At 35.2% G+C, this 22,335-nt stretch overlaps 2 protein-coding genes across 3 annotated transcripts in view; one reads left to right on the top strand and one right to left on the bottom strand.

Annotated features, from left to right (window-relative positions):
• The window catches only part of LOC110442465 (glycosaminoglycan xylosylkinase-like), an 85,275-nt gene extending 76,068 nt beyond the window's left edge, over positions 1–9,207 (bottom strand). The window contains exons 1-2 of one of the 2 annotated variants that reach the window (XM_021486092.1): positions 9,123–9,207; positions 3,096–3,521 (exon numbers count right to left, since the gene is read on the bottom strand). In XM_021486092.1, the coding sequence (XP_021341767.1) occupies positions 3,096–3,420 (325 nt within the window). In that variant the 5' untranslated portion in view covers positions 3,421–3,521; positions 9,123–9,207. Of the gene's footprint in view, positions 1–3,095; positions 3,522–8,922; positions 9,089–9,122 lie in introns of those variants that run through there. The other variant, XM_021486091.1, reaches the window with a different exon arrangement.
• A 19-nt stretch (positions 9,208–9,226) lies between these two features.
• The window catches only part of LOC110442471 (potassium channel subfamily T member 2-like), a gene marked incomplete at its 3' end in the record, with an annotated part of 63,356 nt that continues 50,247 nt past the window's right edge, over positions 9,227–22,335 (top strand). The window contains exon 1 of the mRNA XM_021486103.1: positions 9,227–9,403. Coding sequence (XP_021341778.1) covers positions 9,297–9,403 — 107 coding nt within the window. The remainder of the gene's footprint in view (positions 9,404–22,335) is intronic.

The following is a 22,335-nucleotide window of genomic DNA, read 5'->3' as shown; positions in this document are numbered from 1 at the left end:
AGTTTTTTTTTATCCCTTTTTATAAACCAATCAACTCTTTGTGAAAAGGCATTGTAAACAACCTGTGAAGTCCATAAATCAAGGACGCATGCATTTAGTTGAAAAAATTCTGCCTTGAAGATTAAAATTGATGCATTCAGATGTATATACACTGAAAAACAAATTTAGTAGAATATTTACAACATAAAAATATAAGACAGATGTCATTATGAACTTCTATTTACATTTGCCCTACATTGCTGTTACATAAACCAACCAATGTCATTTGTGATTTATGAGACCATAACTCTGGAATAATGATCTTGATGTCATAGCTTTGTTAACTATGACATCATATTCACAAAAATAGCGATAGCTGGCCGTTAATATTGGTTGGTTGATACCATTTACTAAAAATAAATCTTAAAATTTAAATGAAAATGAATCATTTACATATCAATTTAATGTATAAATCAATATAAAATATGAACATTTAACTGCATTCTGTGCAGATTTATCATATTCTTGTAAAAAATCCTGTACAAGATTTGCAAACAAATATTTAAAACGCACGAATGCATGTTTTTTAAGTTATTTGCAATTCTGTTCAGAATTGTAGGGCTATAACTTTGAACATGTTACATCCTAATGCTTACGATCAAAATTGTTAGATGAACAAAAAATAGACCACTTAAAAATAGTTTGACATGATTTATCTTTTAGCTATTTTTCTGTATGTATGATATTAAACAGTATGAATATTTTATCAAAAGCACTTGTAAAGTTTTTTCTCATGTTGAAATGATATTTTCAAATTTGTGAAATTGAATTCATATATACAACGGTATATATATATTTTTTTATTTTTTTTAATATTTTTGGAAATATATTTTGGAGATAAAGGATTCATAAATGCAGAAGCATATAACTTAAATTTGATTTTCATGATCTTGTATTCTGAATATGAAATTTACAGAAAAATAAATAAAAATAAAGTAATATTTAAGGATGGGAGTAAGTGAACTTTGATAGGAGACAATTGTTGAAGATTTATTTACGTGACCTTTACAATGTTACAGAGAAGTGCAAGAAGAGGATCTCCCAGCGAGATTACTCTATCAAGGAGGTGAAGATGGTGAAGCGTGACAGATACCATAAGGTTCCGGTCGTCGTTCTCCGAAAGAAGTCAGGGTCCATGTCGACAGTTGACCTCGAGTCTCTACTCAGCGACTCAGATGAAAGGTCAGTACAAGTTGTATTTGCTTACAGCTAAACTTAAAAAAAATCTTATATAATGTCCTGAGAACGACATCCGTACGAAAACTCTATGGATCAACGGTCTTTACATGACATTTATGCCTTAATATGACATCACATGTCTATACATGTTAACTCCCATTCATATAGTCAAGTATGTCATTTATGCATAACATGTGCATGTTAATGGCCAAACAAAACATCAAATCACCATAACAACTTGCCATGTGGTCTAGCATGAAACCTAGTTCAAACTATGTGGTATTCTCTATATATCTAGTCAAGTTTTACAGAGAGGTTATATGGATAAGTAAATGTTTGACCTGACAGAAATGGTTTCAACTTTTATACACATGATGTTGAAAACAAGACTTGTTCATTACTGCGGCTGGTTTTGTTACAACATGATGAAGATAACGTAAAATATTCATACAGATGTTATAATGAACTCGGAGGTACAATTACAACTTGGCTCTAATGTCACAATATTAACAGCTGCTTATTTTGTCAGCCCTCAAAGTCAGCACCCTATTTAGTTTACTCAAGATCAATCTCAACAGCAAGCACTCTGCTTATTCAAACAAAGATCACCCACAAAGCATTACTGTTCTGCTTTCTTGACCCAGGATTCACCCCGAAACAAACACTTTGCTAAACTATACAAAATCTTCCCTCGCAGCCAGCACACTGCTTATTCTACAGAATATCCATACTTATTCAACCCAAATTAACAAAGAAGATTCACACTTATTTCACCCAAATTAAAAAAGAAGAATATCCACACCTATTTTACCCAAATTAACGAAAAAACAGATTTATGCTTATTCTACCAAAATTAACAAAGAACAATATCCACACTTATTTTACCCAAATAAGCAAACACAAAGATCCACACTTATTCTACAAAAGTTGACAAAGAAAAAGATTCACACTTATTCTGTCCAAATTAACAAAGAAAAAGATCCACGCTTTCCTGTCCAAATTAACAAAGATAAAGATCCATGCTTTCCTGTCCAAATTAACAAAGCAAAAGATCAACACTTATTCTGTCCAAATTAACAAAGAAAAAGATCCACGCTTTCCTTTCCAAATTAACAAAGAAAAAGATCAACGTTTTCCTGTCCAAATTAACAAAGAAAAAGATCAACGTTTTCCTGTCCAAATTAACAAAGAAAAAGATCCATGCTTTCCTGTCCAAATCAACAAAGAAAAAGATCCACGCTTTCCTGTCCAAATTAACAAAGAAAAAGATGCACCCTTTCCTGTCCAAATTAACAAAGAAAAAGATGCACACTTTCCTGTCCAAATTAACAAAGAAAAAGATGCACCCTTTCCTGTCCAAATTAACAAAGAAAAAGATGCACACTTTCCTGTCCAAATTAACAAAGAAAAAGATGCACACTTTCCTGTCCAAATTAACAAAGAAAAAGATGCACGCTTTCCTGTCCAAATTAACAAAGAAAAAGATCCACGCTTTCCTGTCCAAATTAACAAAGATAAAGATCCATGCTTTCCTGTCCAAATTAACAAAGAAAAAGATGCACACTTTCCTGTCCAAATTAACAAAGAAAAAGATGCACCCTTTCCTGTCCAAATTAACAAAGAAAAAGATCAACGCTTTCCTGCCCAAATTAACAAAGGAAAAGATCAACGTTTTCCTGTCCAAATTAACAAAGAAAAAGATCAACGCTTTCCTGTCCAAATTAACAAAGAAAAAGATCCACGCTTTCCTGTCCAAATTAACAAAGAAGAAGTTTGCCTCTGACTCCTATACTAGTATGTGAAGTTTATGTGGTGTAAATTGTATTTCTGGAATTGTACATACAAAAATAAATGTATGACATTATAAATGTACTCACCCAGTTCGTTACAGTTGGTGGGGTGGAGTTGTCGATCTGTGGCAATACTTTCCGCAACTTTCCAAGGTGACTGTTTTAATGGATAGAAATAGTTCAGTAAATATTTGGCTGTGATTTCAGCTATCACAGCATCTCGTAATGTGTTTCCTGACAGTTTCTCTTTTAGGGTGACAGAGTCGTCTCCCTTGTTCCAATGACTCTGGTCTCCCTCAGCAAGTTTTGATCTTGCGTTTCTGTCAACAATGTTTGGCTCCAGAATTTTATAGGACACAAACAGGATAAAACTGATGATGCAAAGAATGACCAACCGCACTATCAACTTCATGGTAATGTAAAAACTTAATGCTAGTTCTGTCCACACTGGTATCTGATGAAATGAAAGCTGTCATACCGGAGTTACTTCTCTTGGCTCAAAAAAACATCCATCTGGAAAAAAGAAGAAAATCAAATGAAATATGTATGTGGTATACATATGTGGTTTTCATATCAGATTAAAAGGGGGACAACTGCAGAGGATTCCAAATATTTCAAGGTTATATAATGTCATGCATCATTCCTTTATAATTTATAAAAACAATATTATTGCCTACTGGTACTTTAAAAGCTAGCCCTATCACATCGGTTACGTACTTACATACTGAAAACTATTACAAAACGTGTTTGACTGATCATGACCTAAATAAAAAATAATGCATAAAACATAATTAAGTATAACGTTAATTTAAGTTTGTCAGAACCATGAGTCGATCATTCCTAGACCGAGTTTCAGTTAAATCGGCCTATTAGAACTTGATTTTAAGTTTGAAATAGTTTTTTTTCCAAAATGGCGGCTGTGGCAGCAATATTGGATTTTTTATCAGCGCCAAAAAAAAGAGAACACTTTGCTAGGACCATGAGTCCATTCCTGTCAAGTTTCAGTTCAATCGGTCCGGTAGAACTTGATTTTAATTTTGAAATTTTGAAATAACAACACTTTGTCAGGACCATGAGCCGATAATTCCTAACGATTTCAGTTAAATTGGCCCAGTAGAACTTGACTTTCAGTTTGAAATAGTATTTCAAAATGGCGGCCTTGGCGGCCGTATTGGATTTCTTATCGACCCAAAAAATAACAACACTTTGTCAGGACCATAATATAAGTTGATAATTCCTACCAAGTTTCAGTTAAATCATTCTCATTCCCATGAAATATTAATGAAATCCCTTCGACAGTAGTTCAGCTTAAGTTGAAAATGTAAAATGTTAACGGACGACACACGACGACAGACGAAGACGGATAGCAATAGGTCACTTGACCTTAAAAGTTAATTAACTCATTCCCCCATGAAGACACATTTGAACTCTTCCAATTCAAATGCTGGAATAGTTCATTATGAAATTTCAGGGATGAAAGAGTTAATGGAGATAAACGAGCCCGATGAAATTTCCTTCTACATTAATTTTATCACATTTACATACGACCAGGTGTCACTAATGATATACACATAGAAATATGTCTCATTTATCTCAGACATCACCAACCCTTAGTCATGTCTGTTGGTAGTGAGGGGAATCAACTGGGGCGACACTATTGATAATTGGATACAATCAATTGATATCAATAAGCGTTTCTTATCATTTATTCAAATTCCAATTAATCCTAATACATGTGTCATTTCCATCCATGTTGAAGTAGACACCTACTGACAGCCATTGTAATCTCAATGTAATCTGCCCACACCACAAATAAATATAAAGGAGCTGCCTGTGTAACATCATGATCATCTATAGAATGCATCACTTAGTTGTTTAATATTTGTTTGATTTTAGTTATTCATTCATATTACATGTAGTACACTACTTTCAATGGAAGACAAATATACATTTCTACCGGCCAAGCTATAAATCTTTTCAATAATCAGAAACACTTATGTTGCATAATTTTTAGATTATGATTATTGAGTATTGTGACACAACTGACATCGGTAATAAGCACTTTTACAATATTTTTTTAACAATTACAAAAGCATTGGGTACTTAACAAATTCAATGTGTACATATAATGCAGGAATAAAGAACCAACATCCAATAAGTGTCGAGGAATGATTATCTTCATCGTCTAGGCTTAAGGAGGATACCTAGTGGTAAACAGAAGCCTTCTTATGGTGGAGCAAACCAAAACAAGAGGCCCAATGGGCCTGTATCGCTCACCTGGATAATAATTAAAGCAACCGTGGGAAATAATTGGTATGAAGTAAAGATATATTCCTCCTTGGTAGGTGCTGTAAGTACATATGAAATTTCAGAAAGATCCATCCAGTACTTGAGATATAGCGAGAACAAATTTCAAACAGATCCCCACCCCTATGCCCCTATAGGGGTCATACCCACTGTTTATACAAAATTGAGTCCCCTTGGACAAAGGATGCTCCAGACTAAATAAGGATGAAGTCCCTTAATCCCGATGGTCGTGGAAGGATTTTAAAGGTTTTACCTCTATTTCTCGTATTGGGCCCCGCCCTTCTGCCCCCTTGGAGACCACACCCACTGCTTACACAAAATTGAGTCCCCTTGGCCCAAGGATGCTCCAGACTAAATTAGGATAAAATCCCCTAATCCCTATGGTAGAAGAAGGATTTTTAAAGGTTTTACCTCTATTTCCTCTTTTGGGCCCCGCCCATCAGGTCCAAGGGGGGCCAATCATTCCTACAGAAGAAGAAGGATTTTAAAGAATAATTTTCTATATTTCCCCTATAGGGCCCCGCCCCTCAGGCCCCTGGGGGGCCATTCACCCACGGTTTATACAAACTTGAGTCCCCTTGGCCCAAGGATGCTCCGGATCCACACCAAATATGGACCAAATCCTTTCATTCCTACAGAAGAAGAAGGATTTTAAAGAATTTGCTATATTTCCCCTATTGGGCCCCGCCCCTCAGGCCCCTGGGGGGCCACACCCACCATTTATACAAAATTGTGTCCTCTTGGCCCAAGGATGCTCCAGACTAAATTAGGATAAAATCCCTTAATCCCTACAGCAGAAGAAGGATTTTAAAGAATTTGCTATATTTCCCCTATTGGGGCCCCGCCCCTCTGCCCCTAGGGGGGCCACACCCACCATTTATACAAAATTGAGTTCCCTTGGCCTAAGGATGCTCCAGTCCAAATTTAGTCAAAATCTACTTTGCCGTTCAGGACTAGTAGCGTTTTAAAGGAAAAGTTGACAGACGGACGACGGACGGAAGACGGACACTGCAGGATGGCATAAGCTCACCATGGGTCCTTAATTAAAGAAGAAGGATTTTAAACATTCAAACCTCAAATTCCCCTTTTGGGCCCCGTAACTCTGCACCCAGAGAGGCATTACACCCTCCATTTATACAAAATCTAGTCCCCTTTGCCCAAGGATGCTCCAGGCCAAATTGGTCCCTTTGGTTATTCAGAAGAACTTGTTTATTACTTTTAAAGACAATTGACCCCAGTGACCTTGAATATGGATGAAGGTAATCAATTTGAAAAACTTTGATACCATCATGCAACTTTCAAATATCATTACCTTGGCCATTTTTGTTATTCAGAAGAAGTTGTTTCAAGTTTTTAACAAATTTGACCCCTGCGATCTTGAATATGAGTCGAGGTCATTCATTTGAACAACTTGGTAGCCCTTCATCCCAGCATGCTACTTGCAAACTATCATCACTCTAGGCCTTGTGGAACCTTACATTCAGAAGAAAATGTTTAAAGTAAAAAGTTGATGTCGGACGCAAGATGAATAGACAGAAAGATGGACAGATGACCGACGCAGTGCCATGCCATATACTCAATCTGGCTTGTCAGGCCATATGTTAGCTATTAGAACTCTAATAAATAATTTCATATTTGAGGACTTTCAAGTTGAATGGTTTTAGAATTTCAATAACTCCAATTAACATGACGCGTATATAAACATAAATCAAAATAAAACAATTATCCTAAAGCTTCAAAAGCTGTTTGGCAGTGATTTCACTGCCAAACAGCCTTTAAAGGCCTCGAGAATCAGCCTTGTGGTTTTTTTTTTTGTTGTTGTATAAACATGTGTAGTAGGACGAGGAATAGTGATAAAGAAAGTGCCATCGCTGGGCCTCGAACCCTAGACCCTTGGCTCCCCAGCCCCATGCTCTACCGCTGAGCCAAAGTGAAATTCCCTACAGCTAACGCTTGTAAGGCAACCTAATTAATGCACATCTTTTACACTATCTATATTTCCCCCTGTTTCAATCACCAACCCAGGTTCTTGGACTCCCCGCCAAGGGTTATACTACCTTAAGTTTGAATGGGGAGGGTCAACGGCACCAGTTTGTAGTTAGGATGAGGAATAGTGATAAAGATGGTGCCGTCGCTGGGGCTCGAACCTGCGACCCTCAATGGCTCTCCAGCCCGATGCTTTAACGCTGAGCTAAAGGGGAAATTCGCTACAGCTAAGGCTTGTAAGGTAGCCTAATCAAATGCACATCTTTTACACATGTTATATGAAGTTGTATATCTCAATACTTCAGGTAAATGGAATTCTTTATGTAGCCAGTGTTAGTCTATTCCTTTGTGAATTGTGAAAATATAGCATTTTTTGTATTGAAATCGGGAATATATTTTTAATTTGTGGTCATTTTGGGAAAATAATGCACTTTTTAGCTGGGGGGGGGGGGGGTCTGTATCTGTATTCGGCAGTAAAACTGAGCAAATAAATCACTGATATCGTTTATCCTGAGTTTGGTATTAACAATGATCACGCCATCTTTACGAGGTTTGTTTAACTTTAACGTTACTACATGTTACTTACTACATTATATGAATATATCTCTGGCATACGGCACTAAGCCTATAGGCTTACGGAGGCATGTAGTACTAATATTAATACCCGGCCTCCTCTGCCCCGGCCGGGTATTAAATCGATCCCATGCCTTGTAATGGAGCAAGCCCGGTGTGAATCATACCGGGGCGATTTTAGAATTAATTGACAGCACATTGGTCCACATTCATAAATAAGGTTGTAGCATGAACTATTTCAAAACGTAGCAAGCGTAATCGAAATCTGAATTGACCGCCATGTTGGAAAGTTCGTCTCTCTTCCGATATAGGTCAGACGTCCAAATATGGGTGTCATGACCCAATATGGAAATTGTAGTAAACAGTAAACGGCATCAGTAGTAATTCTATATTTGGCCATGCAGGCCATATTTAGAATGGATAATTTAGATTACATCATGTGTGATCTGTCATGGCGGTCGTTTCTATTTGTTTCACCAATATGGACTTTGTTAATTTCGTAAAAGAGTTTTTGCATGGGTAAGGATTCGTTTTTTTAACAATTATGCAATATTTTGATAACATTATACTCATATGAGGTGTGAATTATATGCAACCTTACAGATACTGATTAACACTTTTGATTTTGCTCCATCAGTTGGCATAGGACCACTTCGTAGCTCTGACGACGCAATATATAAAAAAAAATCTCTCGTCGTCAGAAAGCTACGTTATCGCGCAGCTACATTGTAGGAGGCATGCAGTGCTCATCTGACTGGTCGTTTACACTATAACAACCAACCATGAACGAACAATTACAATTATGAAAAAATCAAATAAACTAAAGTGTCACCGATGCGTTGATATCATACCATGTTATGTCCTGTAGGCCTAGCTATCTAATCATGACAAGATAACATTTCAGACAGTCACAGACTGACAGATGCTGGCCTAGACTACTGTCGGTCGGGATAATGTCGCGATTTTAATGCAACCGCGACGACAACAATTTATAAGGTTGTCTATATCAGACACAGTTATTATCACACGTATATACATTGAAACTTACTGACAGAAACGCAGCATTACCAATGCTTTAGTCAGAAAACCAGATTCAAGCTTCACGTTCTGTCATGAAGTCGTCTGCATAGCGGCCATGACACCATTTTTCAGAATCAATTTTACAATCTGTCGAAACGAAATACAATTTTACGACATGACTCTTAATGTTATGTCTTTCATTTTTACAAACAAAATGTGAAGACTCACCTGAACAAGATCTAGTACATTCAACACATCTTGTATAAATTCTGTATGAGGTCAGCTTTACGTGATCGATTTTCTGTATACGCGTTCCGTATTATTCAATCCGTAAAATGGATTATTGTTGTTGACTGCAACAAAGTTTAGGATGCTGAAACATGGTGCGGGTAAAACGAAAACATGCACCCAGCCCAAACTGATGTTTTCTCCCAAGTGCCGTCACTGCCACCCCGGTACAGATTTAGGGACCTTGTATTAGGAGATTCTGTACATCATTTTGATGACAGGTAAGTTTACTTTCACTGGTATAGTGTCAAATTAAGCATTTAATATTTATATTTGTACTGTAATTTACCTACATTTATGTCAGTACTGTACAATATTGCAGTAATTATCATAATGGGAAATTCTATTGAGCTATAGATGGGAATCTTACAAATATAACAACATCTATATTTAACAATATTTTAAATAGTCCCCAAAATTGATGTTAAGCATGATCAAGTTTAAATCTGGATGTAGATCTAGACTTAAATACTTATGAAATAAAAATTCCTAAACCAATTAATTGAAAATCTGTGATGATATGATTCTGCAATCTGGCAGAATTCAATAATTGTTGCTTGATGATAATCAGATTGCTGAAGTACTCATAGTTTATTAATGTACACTGTTAACGGTTTGATGATCAACCCTATAGGCCTATAAGCTCACAACGACCCCACGATCTGTATGTGTACTTTGGACAAATTAATGTAAACCATGGTAATTTTACTGAATTAGATTTGACGGCATACCTTTAATTCACTTCACAAATAAGTTCTAATTAAGAACTATTGTACAGACAAATTGCAGTAAATGGTAAATATGACAGTTATATACTATTAACGTTAACAAGTTGTCCATATAAAATTATAAAAACAACTAATTCCTTAAATTAATACCTGTAAGTAAATAAATTGATTAAGTTTAGGTCTTAAAAACAAACAAAAAATGTTTTCATTTAAATGTTATTTATCAGCTTGCCTATATAATGTTGAAAAATGATACAGGTCAACGTAAATGTTTTAAAGTTTTGTGTTATATATAATATTCAAACTTCAAATGAAACATGTTTTCCTTCCAGGATGTACAGCCTTAACTTCCACCTTTAAGATTTTTTTTAACTGCTTGTACATTTCTACTGATACATCACTCTAATTAACCAGTGTATGCTGTGCTACTTGGAGAATAAAATCATTCATGCCAGAGAGTTCCGTTATTTGGGTTTCCCAGATTCCAAGCTCAATATACCTACAGTACTAGTCATTGTACGTCTGCTTTACATGTAATATATTGCTCACGACTACAGCTATATATACTATAAGTACTAATTGTTTCTGGCAGGGAACCAACTGGAACATCAGGAAGTAGCTGCATAAAAATGTACCATAGTACATATCAAAACAAACCCATGATGTCATTAACCCAGCCCACACTTTTCATTAGGTCTGGATTTCTCGGAAAAATCTGTGATTAATGTCAAATAATTTAAAAAGATTTTTGTAACTATTGTAGCTTATATATAATTTGGTAAATATACCAGCTTGTACATTATACAAATGTACCTATATATAATGCAAGCTTAGAATCACGTAATACTAGCTTTTATCAGCCTTCTTCAGCAAGCCCTTCAGGCCTAGGATGCATATGTAGCAGAACTGCACAGCTAGGGGTGACTACTGGTAACTTGAGGTACAATGTATCATAATTGGTTCAGCATCTGCCTTGAGTTCAGAGACTCCTTGTTTGAATATTGGTCTGGCCCCATAACATTTTTCCTGTTAACTCATTCACCCCTGAATTTTCATGATGAACTATTCCAACCTTTGAATTGGAAGCGTTCAAATGTGTCTTCAGGGGTGAACAAGTTAACTTTCTACTGTAAGTTAATTTTTACATGGGTTAGTTATAAAGTTTGAGACATCAAGCTAATTATTTCAGACTTTAAGGTAGTATGTGTAAAATTCACTGATTAAAGATTCTATAAAATTAATCATCATGAAAGAAATTTGAACTATGTGTAAAACTTAAGAAAAAAATAAAATGACATCATCTCCATTCTAATTAAATAGAAAATATATGATTAGACTGAACAAATATCACTTTAAAGTGTCTGTATAATTGTAAAATAATACTTGAAACAATGTGTTATAACATGACACGATTTTCATGGCTTGAAAATGTGAAATATTTTCAAAAACTCTGCTAATATTATTTTCATTAATTTACTAGTACACTTATACTGTTCATGTCGTGAAACCTGCATTTAAGTAAGGAAAGTCACAGTTTTATTATATATTTATGTAATTTAATGCATTGTACCACTACATATATCCTTGTATATGCAATGTATTAATGGCACAAAGACATTTGTGTCTATTGCTGAATAAAGATTATCATGTGCAAACAAAACTTAAGAATTATATTACACACAAAATGTGCATCAGTTGAGCTTTCCACTGTGTAATCTGACACCCGATGAAAAAAAACCTTCAAATAAAATGTATGTAGGCCTATATACTTTTCATATGTTGATGTATTGTTCAATGCATACCAGACTCTGTATAAAATATTATCCCAATTATTGACAGATATTAATTACCCTGACGGTAAATAGTGTTTGGAAACTGTCAGGATTCTGTCCCAATCAATTGTGGTTGTATTGGTGCTAATTGCCATACTTCGTTCTCCCCTGCAATTTTGCTGTGTAGACTGACGGAGATACCATGCAGGTGTTTGACATAGATTAATTTACAGAGTTCTACAGCAGAATCAATTCAGCCTTATTTGGATCAAATATCCTACCTCAAGCCTGTAAACCATAATACCTTAATATTTTCTGATATTTTTATTTTGTACTGGGGATATGAGTTGTTTTTGTTTTTGCATTGGTCATTTTTGAAGAGTGAAGTTCAATTGTCTCCTTTAAATGTCAAAACAACAGTAAAAAAAAAAAAAAAAAAAGATTTTCATTGTTTTTTATAAGACCCAATCAAGTACATACATGTACTTGGAATTTCCTAAATGATTCAAAAGTAACTTTAAAAAATGAAAGTTCAAATAACTTTCATGCCAGTAAAAGGTACCTGTATACACGGGTGATAGAATGCATGGTACATATATATATATAGCTGCTCAGGTTTGTTTTGTATTTCAATTACATGCAAATACCAGTATAATTACGGTAGAAACTGTATTGTGGACCCCCATATAATAGAAGTTATTTCTTGGTCTAAGTACCTCCTGTAGGCTAGACCAAATTATAACTTCTCATCAAACACCATGACAATTAATGTTCATTAAAAGGTTGATTAATTGTTGAGGAGAATGACTTTGGAGACCATGACTTGTCAGGTGTGGTGGAGGTATTCTACCTTTCTTTAACATTTTGGATTACATATACGTTGGCAACATGCACTTTTACCAATACCCTGAACTCAAATTTCTTCTCACTTCCCTGTGGCAGTGACTTTTTCGGTGAATTTGGAGCTTTGATAATTCTCCTAGATATTTTCTGTTGTATTTTCCAAAAATCACTTCATTTTTCCAAAATCATGCTTTTTGTGTGTGATATATTCCCGAGGTCACATAAGGCACAGGCCCGATCAAACAGAGGTAGAAAAATCACTGCTTCAGTGTTGACTTTTTTCATTCATGAAATGATATCTTCTGTTGATAAATATACAATGTACACAATTCTTAAACTAAAGCCAAGTTTGATTGGTTCTGTGAATTTTTAACACTCCGGACAATATCTACCTCCATTTTCTGGATATAAAATTATAAAAATATGGACTATGATCAGAATATAGAGGCAGATTATGTGCATGCGTTCAGAATAAACTAAGTTAAACTAAGTAATTTAAGCCATTTCACATCGAAACAGTAGCTCCATTGTGTGCTANTCAAATTGGTACATATTTCAACAACAAAAATAAATATTGTAGGACTCAGGTGACCGTTAAGGCCCATGGGCCTCTTGTATTTAATTTGTTACCAATACCACGTCTGCTACTGATGTATATCCGTTGATTTATTTATTCCACAAGCTCTTGCTGTGTTGCAACTTGTTTCAAAATAGCAGCCCAAAATAATGCCAGCACAGATGTACATTTGTACATACATTTATTTTACAAACCCTAATTGGGTGTTTCATAGCACTGCAGTCTAGCAATATGGCAGACACGCGTTCGCTTGTTCTAAAAAAAAAATGGATTATAATGTTTAACTGTATATTATGTTTTCTTCCTGTTGATTTACACCAATAAGACTGTGTCAGGATATCATTTAAACATGTACAGGTTTCTTTTCTCTCATCTTTTCAATCTGTTAGAAAGCATGCATGTATGTAACCTTGTTATAGTCTTAACACTTTGGCTAGGGAAACAGATCCTGGATAAAAAAATTAGCGATAATCAGTTCAGGAACAAAGCACAATAATTGTTCGACTTCAATTCCACGGCAGCTAGCCCATATCCCACAGAAAGTCTGCTGTGTGCTGTATTACCGGTTTGTGCTGTTTTTTGTCATAATATCAAAAGAATCTGCCATATCACAATTCCGGTAAGGGCCTTATACCCATTTTCTGGTAAATTAAAAGGAGACGATTGAATTCTGGGACATTTGTCATTCAGTGGCAAGGAACACCATGCATCTGTAATGGAACTTGACTGGGTCGATCGCCGGTGACCAGGAAGCTAAATTGGCTAGAACGTCCGTCTAGAGTTCACAGGGTCCAGGGTTCTCATCCCGGTCTGGCCGTACATGACGGCCCTTCTCTTGTTAAAGTACTACCTGTGACCACCCTTGTTACATGTACTGCTTTTAAGTTTAACAACCTAGGTTGTACATAGTGTTGTTGTCTTCAGAGATTAAGACTTAGAAAAGTGAGGTGATTGTATACGTAGGGGACCAGGATCGAAGCTCTATTGGTTAGAACATCCGTCTTAAGTTCCCAGGGTTTTAATCCATTGTTGCTCTCCTATAACACATGTGATCTACCTGCCATTGTGATAGACACAATGTAGACTTATAAACATAGTGATATGTATATTACTGGAATGTAAACCGAACCATTATATAATTGTCTGTCCGCGGTGCACCCAGCATAATGTGAAAACGTATTGTCGAAGGGTTCCCTTGTGACCGTAATGGCTGTATGATCTATCAGACCGACTATTCTATTAATGTTGCATTATAAAGGATTGGAATGTATAAACTCATAAAATCCAGAAACCTCACATCATATGGACACATTTAAGTGCATGATAGTGACAGTATTATTTCATATTTAATTTTACCCTTATATTTGAAAATCTATGTAAATTTATTGTTTTGCCCATTATATATTGACGATCGACATGCACACTTTGGGGTTTGTCAACACCGGTAGCTGAAATGGAACAGGTTCTTCTGTTGGTTCCTTTATATTTTTTGCTGTAACTATTGAAAGTAGGAACTCCAGAGCATCATTTGGTGGTTTGCAATTAGAAAGAGTTTAATGATTTTGAGATGCATTTTAATCTATGCTATGAAATAAATTTTGAGCATCAACAAAGCAAAAAATTCCACACCACAAATTAAATAACTTGGAAAGTGAAGAAAATGTTAACTTTATATACATATTTAAAATGAAGGGTTAACAGTCATTAGGGATAGTTCCTTTAATTATTTTATAGATATCCATGTATGTAACAGTATGTATAATTACATAGCCTTGAGTCTTCAAATATACATTTAAACAGTTTATCACATTAAATGTTAAACCATTTTATTTCAATTTTTCTTATTCACTGAGGTGGCACCAAGAATTCAGTGCAGGTAACATATATGCTTATACATGTATGTACAAAACACAACATGAGTATATCAATCAAAGTGCCAACAAAATCAGAATTCAAACTCAAAACTAATAAAACTAGGGCAAAATATTTTAAAAAAGGAAAGATTTTCATGGAGACCCTTAAAAAAGAACAAGGAGAATAAGACCAGGTGCTCCAGGAGAGTAAGCATCATCTGTTTCATCAACAACACATGCCATATACAGTGTAAATCCAGGTCAGATCTTAGAAATGGCATTTCCTCACATCGAGGACTCGGGTAGTGACAACAAAACTACAATGCACATTACCGGTAATAAGCATTATCAAAATCATCGTCTTTCGTATCACACAAAGAAACAGCATATTTCCCTATGAGAGCATGATGCAAGCTGGTAATACAGTAGTATAACATTTAAGTTAGGATTTAGCTACAAATCTTCAGTATGCATGCACAGGGTATACGTGACTAATATTATGGGCAATAGTAAAAGCCAATGTTGGCACTCCAAGCTGGCTGCTGAGTGTATCTCAGATGTCGTTAAGATAGCGTCCTCACTGTCGCTATCTGTAGAAAGGCTTTTTACTGGATCACTGAGAGTTTTTCCTCTGGCTTAGACCTCGGCAGATACACTCGCTTTTGTCCCTTGATGGTTATACATTCGTTAAACAAATGTATTCCCTTAATAGGAAATTTAAACCTCCATAGAATTATCTAAAAATGTTTGTTAGCTAGAATCAACAGGCTGGCAATCTGTCCTAGATTTTTGTCTGAAACACGATCCCGCATATATCAATGTACTGATTATTGGTAAACCCAGGTGGAATCAATATAATGAATCAACTTAATCATCAACATCTTATAATGGCTAATTTCTACTTAGTGTTATTGTTTTGTATAGGGTTTATCTATAAATGTCAACTAGCACCATCAGTACTAGTATATCTTCAGATTCACTAACTGAGATTTGTCAAGATCACATATATATATGTTATGTATAATCAATGAAAAAATCAGGTCACAATAATGAAATTCATTTTTAGAGTTCAATTACCAGTATCATATACAATGTAGGTTAAAATGTACTTAAGGTACTTATATAAAATACCCAGAATGCCCTGAGTGCCGAACCCGTAAGATGGTGGATGAAATGGATAAAAGCTGTATGTTTATATATATAATCTTTATCTATTCAATCTAAAAAAATGTCTCATCTACAAAAAACATTTCATGCAAGGAATTATGGGCATAAAACTTAGTCTGGCTTAAAGTCTTCTGAAATATATATGATTCACATTTGTAATTACTGTATTACATGAAATGTTCGCTGTGTTTGACCATTTGTAATTACTGTATGACATGAAATGTTCGCTGTGTATGAACATTTGTGTTTCTTGGGAATGCTTATAATAGTAATAAGAAAACCACGAAAATATACTCTTAAAAATTGATATATAAAAGGCTGGTTTTTTTTTCTTTCTTTGTTTGGTAAAATGTGTTGTAAAAACAGCTAAGGTGGGTAAGAGTTAACCTCATATCCTAAAACTTCAAAAAAAATTGACCTAAAAAAATGTGATTCCTGTTCTAAAGATAAACTATAGCTTTCTTGCAGTGAAAGTTTTCTTAAAAGTAATTTAATTAAGCTGGATTTGAAAATGTGGTGCATGGAATTTTGCAATATTTAACACAGAAAACTGTAATAATTAGGGATCAGGATCTGGTAATTATCAAAACCATATATATGCATGCCAATATGTATTTCCTGGAAAATTAAAACTACTTCGTAAATACAGGTCACCTGTAAGATACGAAATGCGATGTTCATGCCTGCATGACATGGTAAATCTCCATTAATTGAACCTCAAAGCGTATTTGAATAAAGGTTTTATGTTCTTGAAAGCCTTGTGCTTTGACAAGAAAATCAAAATGCAGCTTTATTGAACAACTTATTAATGATCTCATAACAAACACAGATCCATGTTAACAGACATATAGGCTCAGCTTGTGTCATATTTATGTAGCCTTCTAATGTCGCGATAGCAATTAAAAATCCATTTCACATCTGTATAGACAGTGATGATTATCGGAACTGAAGTGAAGGGCAAAGCAATGGGAGGCAATAATTAATTTTAATACATTGAAGATTGCACTGAAAACCTGTCATCTGAAAAGCAACAAATTAAAAATAAATTGCTTTGAAAGTTAGCTAGCCTCAAAAATTAATTTAAGGATTTCTCTTTACAACTGAAAACGAAAATAAGCTGCTAATTATTTTCAGGATTTATCACATCAATGTAAACAGTCTTCAAAGATTTTCAGGATATTCCTGTAATTCCAAATACATGTATGGGTTTATGTTTTATTCATGACTAATTTGCAATGATATGTAAATGGTTGGAATATTTCAGGTCTGATGTTGTCATGTAAAAAAATACAGACCCACTTGTCATGTTGTTTTCGATAAAGAATGCTTGATTTGCTGATAGAAACTTGACTTTTATGGTTAATCTATTCAAGCCTTTCTTATAAAGAGTAGCGAAACAACGTTTCAAATTATTCAGTCCTAACTTGATCACATAATTCCATCATCATGTTACGATGTAACTGGGCTCAAGCATATTACTGTACATATATGGAACAGTGTTATTACCAGCCAAGGAAGCAGGTAAAATAAAACCAGGTAAGACCAGAAAATGTGTTGGGATCGGCAGATGCAAGTAGCAATGGATTGGGGATCAAAAGTACTATCATTGACGGAGATGGAATATGCAGATCAATATAATGGCTCACCATTGTCAAACACATGCATAATAGCGGTAATAGAATATTTATGGGGAAACATTGTCTAAATCGCCATCATCAATATTTGAATATGTAATTTGGGTCTTTTCTCTGGTCCCGGTGATGTATTGATTGCTGAGGATAAATGACTCGATGTTAGAGTTACTTAATGTGTATCTGATGTGAAAGCAGGATTGAAGCTGATTGGGAGCTTATAGTCATTGGTATAAGTACAGTATACATAATTGTTGCGGACCGTCACAGGGATACTAATTATAAGGAGGAGATAACTACGTCCTGTTTAGATTGTATTAATAGGGCACTAAGGGGTATTATATATGCATGTTTCACAATCATATACCTTTGTGAAGAAAATCACCTGTGAGTTTTATAACTATGTTAATTATGGAATTTACACCTGGGTTTCAAGGTTTCTGACTTCTGTATATTGGTATTAAACCAGATATATACAAGATATATTTGTAAGTGACTTTATGGCAGTGGATAGTTGGAGCAGTGAAACCTGATCGTGGAATAAGTATACATTGTAAGTCAATAGTTGGAGGATATTTCAGCATTGGGTGAGTCAATAGTTGGAGGATATTTCAGCATTGATACCAGATGAGTATGTATGTGGGACAGGGGATATTTGAGTATTGGGTGTGTCTATAGTTGGAGGATATTTGAGCATTGGGTGAGTCTATAGTTGGAGGATATTTGAGCATTGGGTGAGTCAATAGTTGGAGGATATTTGAGCATTGGGTGATTCTATAGTTGGAGGATATTTGAGCATTGATACCAGATGAGTATGTATGTGGGACATGGGATATTTGAGCATTGGGTGAGTCAATAGTTGGAGGATATTTGAGCATTGATACCAGATGAGTATGTATGTGGGACAGGGGATATTTGAGCATTGGGTGAGTCTATAGTTGGAGGATATTTCAGCATTGATACCAGATGAGTATGTATGTGGGACAGGGGTTATTGGAGTATCGGGTGAGTCTAGAGTTGGAGGATATTTGAGCATTGATACCAGATAGGTATGTATGTGGGACAGGGGTTATTGGAGTATCGGGTGAGTCTATAGTTGGAGGATATTTGAGAATTGGTATCTGGGATGAGCCTTATAGTTGGAGGATATTTGAGAATGGATACCTGGGATACGTCTGAATATGCTCAAATATCTGTGTGATATTTGATGCATGCTTTGGTTCCTGGGATTAGCATTGAAATCTGGGATACATACTTCTATGGTACATTAAGGGATATTGGAGAATTGAAACCTGAGTCTGTGGTTGGATAATATTTGGGTATTGAGTCCTGCGTTAATGTCTATGGTAGAAGATGTTGGAGCATTAACCATTCTTTAGCATACAGCAGCCTCCGCACAAGCATCAATACATTAATGCTCTCAAAGAATAACAATGACAACTGGTTTGGGTGAATATCAATTAATGGCTATTTATTATCGTGCAATCTTTCATATATTGCAGTAAGATTACTACATACATTAGCAATGTCTGCATTAATATGACATAAATATATTTGACTATATGTTGCATAATCTTACACAAGAGGCAGTGTACTAATATCATATAAAGACAAATGGAATTCTTATATGATATGAAACGATAAACTATAATGTATTTAAGGGTAGTGAGATATTATATATTATAGCCATACTCCCCTTGCCACAAATGATGGTCTAATCTACATAAAAGTTCTAACCTACATCTAAACCTAACATAAACCAGGGTGGGAAAAAGTTTGTAAACATAAAACGTGGCCTTGCCCTTTCGCTAAGTTATGCCTGAATGCCGCCACAATCCTTCAGACAAAGAAAGCATCAATGAAATATGATACTGGAGTGCGATTGGTGGGGTGACACACAAACTCAACACTGATTGGCCGACACTTGGCTTTCTGCCGAGTCGTATATTGCCCCACAATGCATTACTCGGATATCACTTGAAACTTCCTTCCTGTCTGACAACGTAAACAAACATACAATGCGGCTCGTTCCCCACCAATCCACACTGGGTAATATCCTGGACATTACACATATATAAGTTATCTGTAAATTACATATAAACAGTATGATCCTAACTGTGGATATATTATTCACATATTAAACATTATAGAAACATGCTGTGAAATATTAATAGCGCATTAATAGATTAATTAAAACCTGGAATGAGACTTCGATAGGAAATATATGAGCATTGAAACCAGTGAGATGAGCCTTTATATTAGAGGATACCATTGTATATTGGCGCATACAAGGTTTTGGTAGTGTTATATCAGAGCAGTGAGTCCTGGGATGTATGTATGGTAGGAAATATTTGATTATTGAAATCTGGTATGAGACTTTGAAGGTTTTATAGGATTATATGAGTCTATGGTAGGGGAAATCAGAGCATTGAATTCTGGTATGAGTCTTTGAAGGTATTATAGGATCATATGAGTCTATGGTAGGGAGAAATCAGAGCATTGAATTCTGGTATGAATCTTTGAAGGTATTATAGGATCATATGAGTCTATGGTACAGGGAAATAGGAGCATTGAATTCGGTATGAGTCTTTGAAGGTTTTATGGGATCATATGAGTCTATGGTAGGGGAAATCGGAGCATTGAATTCGGTATGAGTCTTTGAAGTTATTATAGGATCATATGAGTCTATGGTACGGGAAATTGGAGCATTGAATTCGGTATGAGACTTTGAAGGTTTTATAGGATCATATGAGTCTATGGTAGGGGGAAATCGGAGCATTGAATTCTGGTATGAGTCTTTGAAGGTATCACAGGATCATATGAGTCTATGGTAGGGGGAAATCAGAGCATTGAATTCTGGTATGAGTCTTTGAAGGTATTATAGGATCATATGAGTCTATGGTAGGGGGAAATCGGAGCATTGAAATCTGGTATGAGTCTTTGAAGGAAGAATCTGTAATTTGAGGATATTTGAATAGAACGTTACCTGAGTTGTTAAAAAGGCGATCGGAAACCTGTAAATTGTGATCAGTATAAGCCAGTGTTAATTACTGTTTCATTTGTAAAAGGTGTACCATACTTGACATATTAAGTGCCCTAGCTATGCCTTATAAATGCAATTTATTCTTGGTTGGATTTTTGGTTGGGTCTAAGAATCCTTTTCCTTCAGCGTGACTCTTGTTTTCATTCTTTTGGAAGATTCCTAATTCATTCTAATTTTCCGAAATTGCTCATTTATACATTTGTATAAGCGATCATAGGGCAGTTATTAGCTCAACTACGATACTACCATTTGTTAAAAATGTCTCCATTGACTTACGCACTAGCGGAATTGCTGTTTCTTGGTTGTACATTTATGATCAAGTATTGCTATATACAGCTAATGGTAGTAGATTAATGTCTGGCTTTGCCTAACTTCAGTGTGATGTCTGGTAGCAGTTCTATGAAAAATTCATGCTGGTACGTATACGGTCGTGACAAATTCACCTCAGTAGAGGTCAGGACAGTTTTTGGTCATAACAGTCAATTGATCGTTGGTCCGTAATAGAGAGATCATTACTTATAGATATCAGTTTAAGGGCTGATGTTGTTATGTTATTTTATTTGCAGAATAGTGTTCATCCCCTTCAGAATTACTTATGTTGATCTATAGAATACTTTCCATGGGTGTGTGATTTCATTTATTGAATATGTACTAGACCACAGGCAGATTTTGCAAAATTCTGCTAACCTGAGTAAAAAAACCACTGAGATATGGATGGGGTGAACATCAGATCTGATAACAAAATTTGCCTGTTTTTTAATGTGACATAATATAATGTAATGTAAAGTATCTGACGATATGCCCATGCCTGGTAATAAGCCCGCCCATGTAGTTCATTAGAATGCTATTTCATTGTCCTGAAGTTACGTGGACTGGCTCTCTGAACCTATCCAACTACATCAGTATATATTATATATGTGTAATAGGATATAGGTTCCTGGCATTTCAAGGTGATATAATGGCTAGTTATTGAACAATAAATAACAGGAGTGAGGAATTACAATGTTCCAATATTTTCACATCTCTCTGCATTACAAGTGTGAATCAGTATTAAGTTATTTCTGTTTCATCATTAATTTAACGGAAAATCATGGTCATTTGATATTTTTCTGCCAGGATTTTGTTGGAAACAAAAGTTGACAACCTTCATGAAATTTACTTTGGGTGATTGCACCGTTTCAAATGTAATGTTGTGTAATATTTGAAACTGCCACCTGAATAGCCTCAATCTGTATATACAGAACAGTGAAAAATTTTGATTGTCAGTAACGAGAATTTGATACTTTCACAGTGTGAGTTTTAGATACCACTTTTATGCAGGTGATAGAATTTCCCTTTTTATATCCCTGTTTAATGTAAACATTCTGTTAATGATCGGTTTTATAGAGTACTAACACATTCACCCCTGAAGACGCATTTGAACTCTTCCAATTCAAATGTTGGAATAGTTCATTATGAAATTTCAGGGGTGAATGAGTTAATAAAATTTCAGTGATGGAATCATTCCTAGACACGTATCTACCATGTTCCAGGTGTTTA

Source organism: Mizuhopecten yessoensis, unplaced genomic scaffold (genome assembly GCF_002113885.1).
Source record: "Mizuhopecten yessoensis strain PY_sf001 unplaced genomic scaffold, ASM211388v2 scaffold716269, whole genome shotgun sequence".
Taxonomy (NCBI): Eukaryota; Metazoa; Mollusca; class Bivalvia; order Pectinida; family Pectinidae; genus Mizuhopecten; species Mizuhopecten yessoensis.
This window is presented reverse-complemented; position numbering and strand designations above follow the sequence as displayed.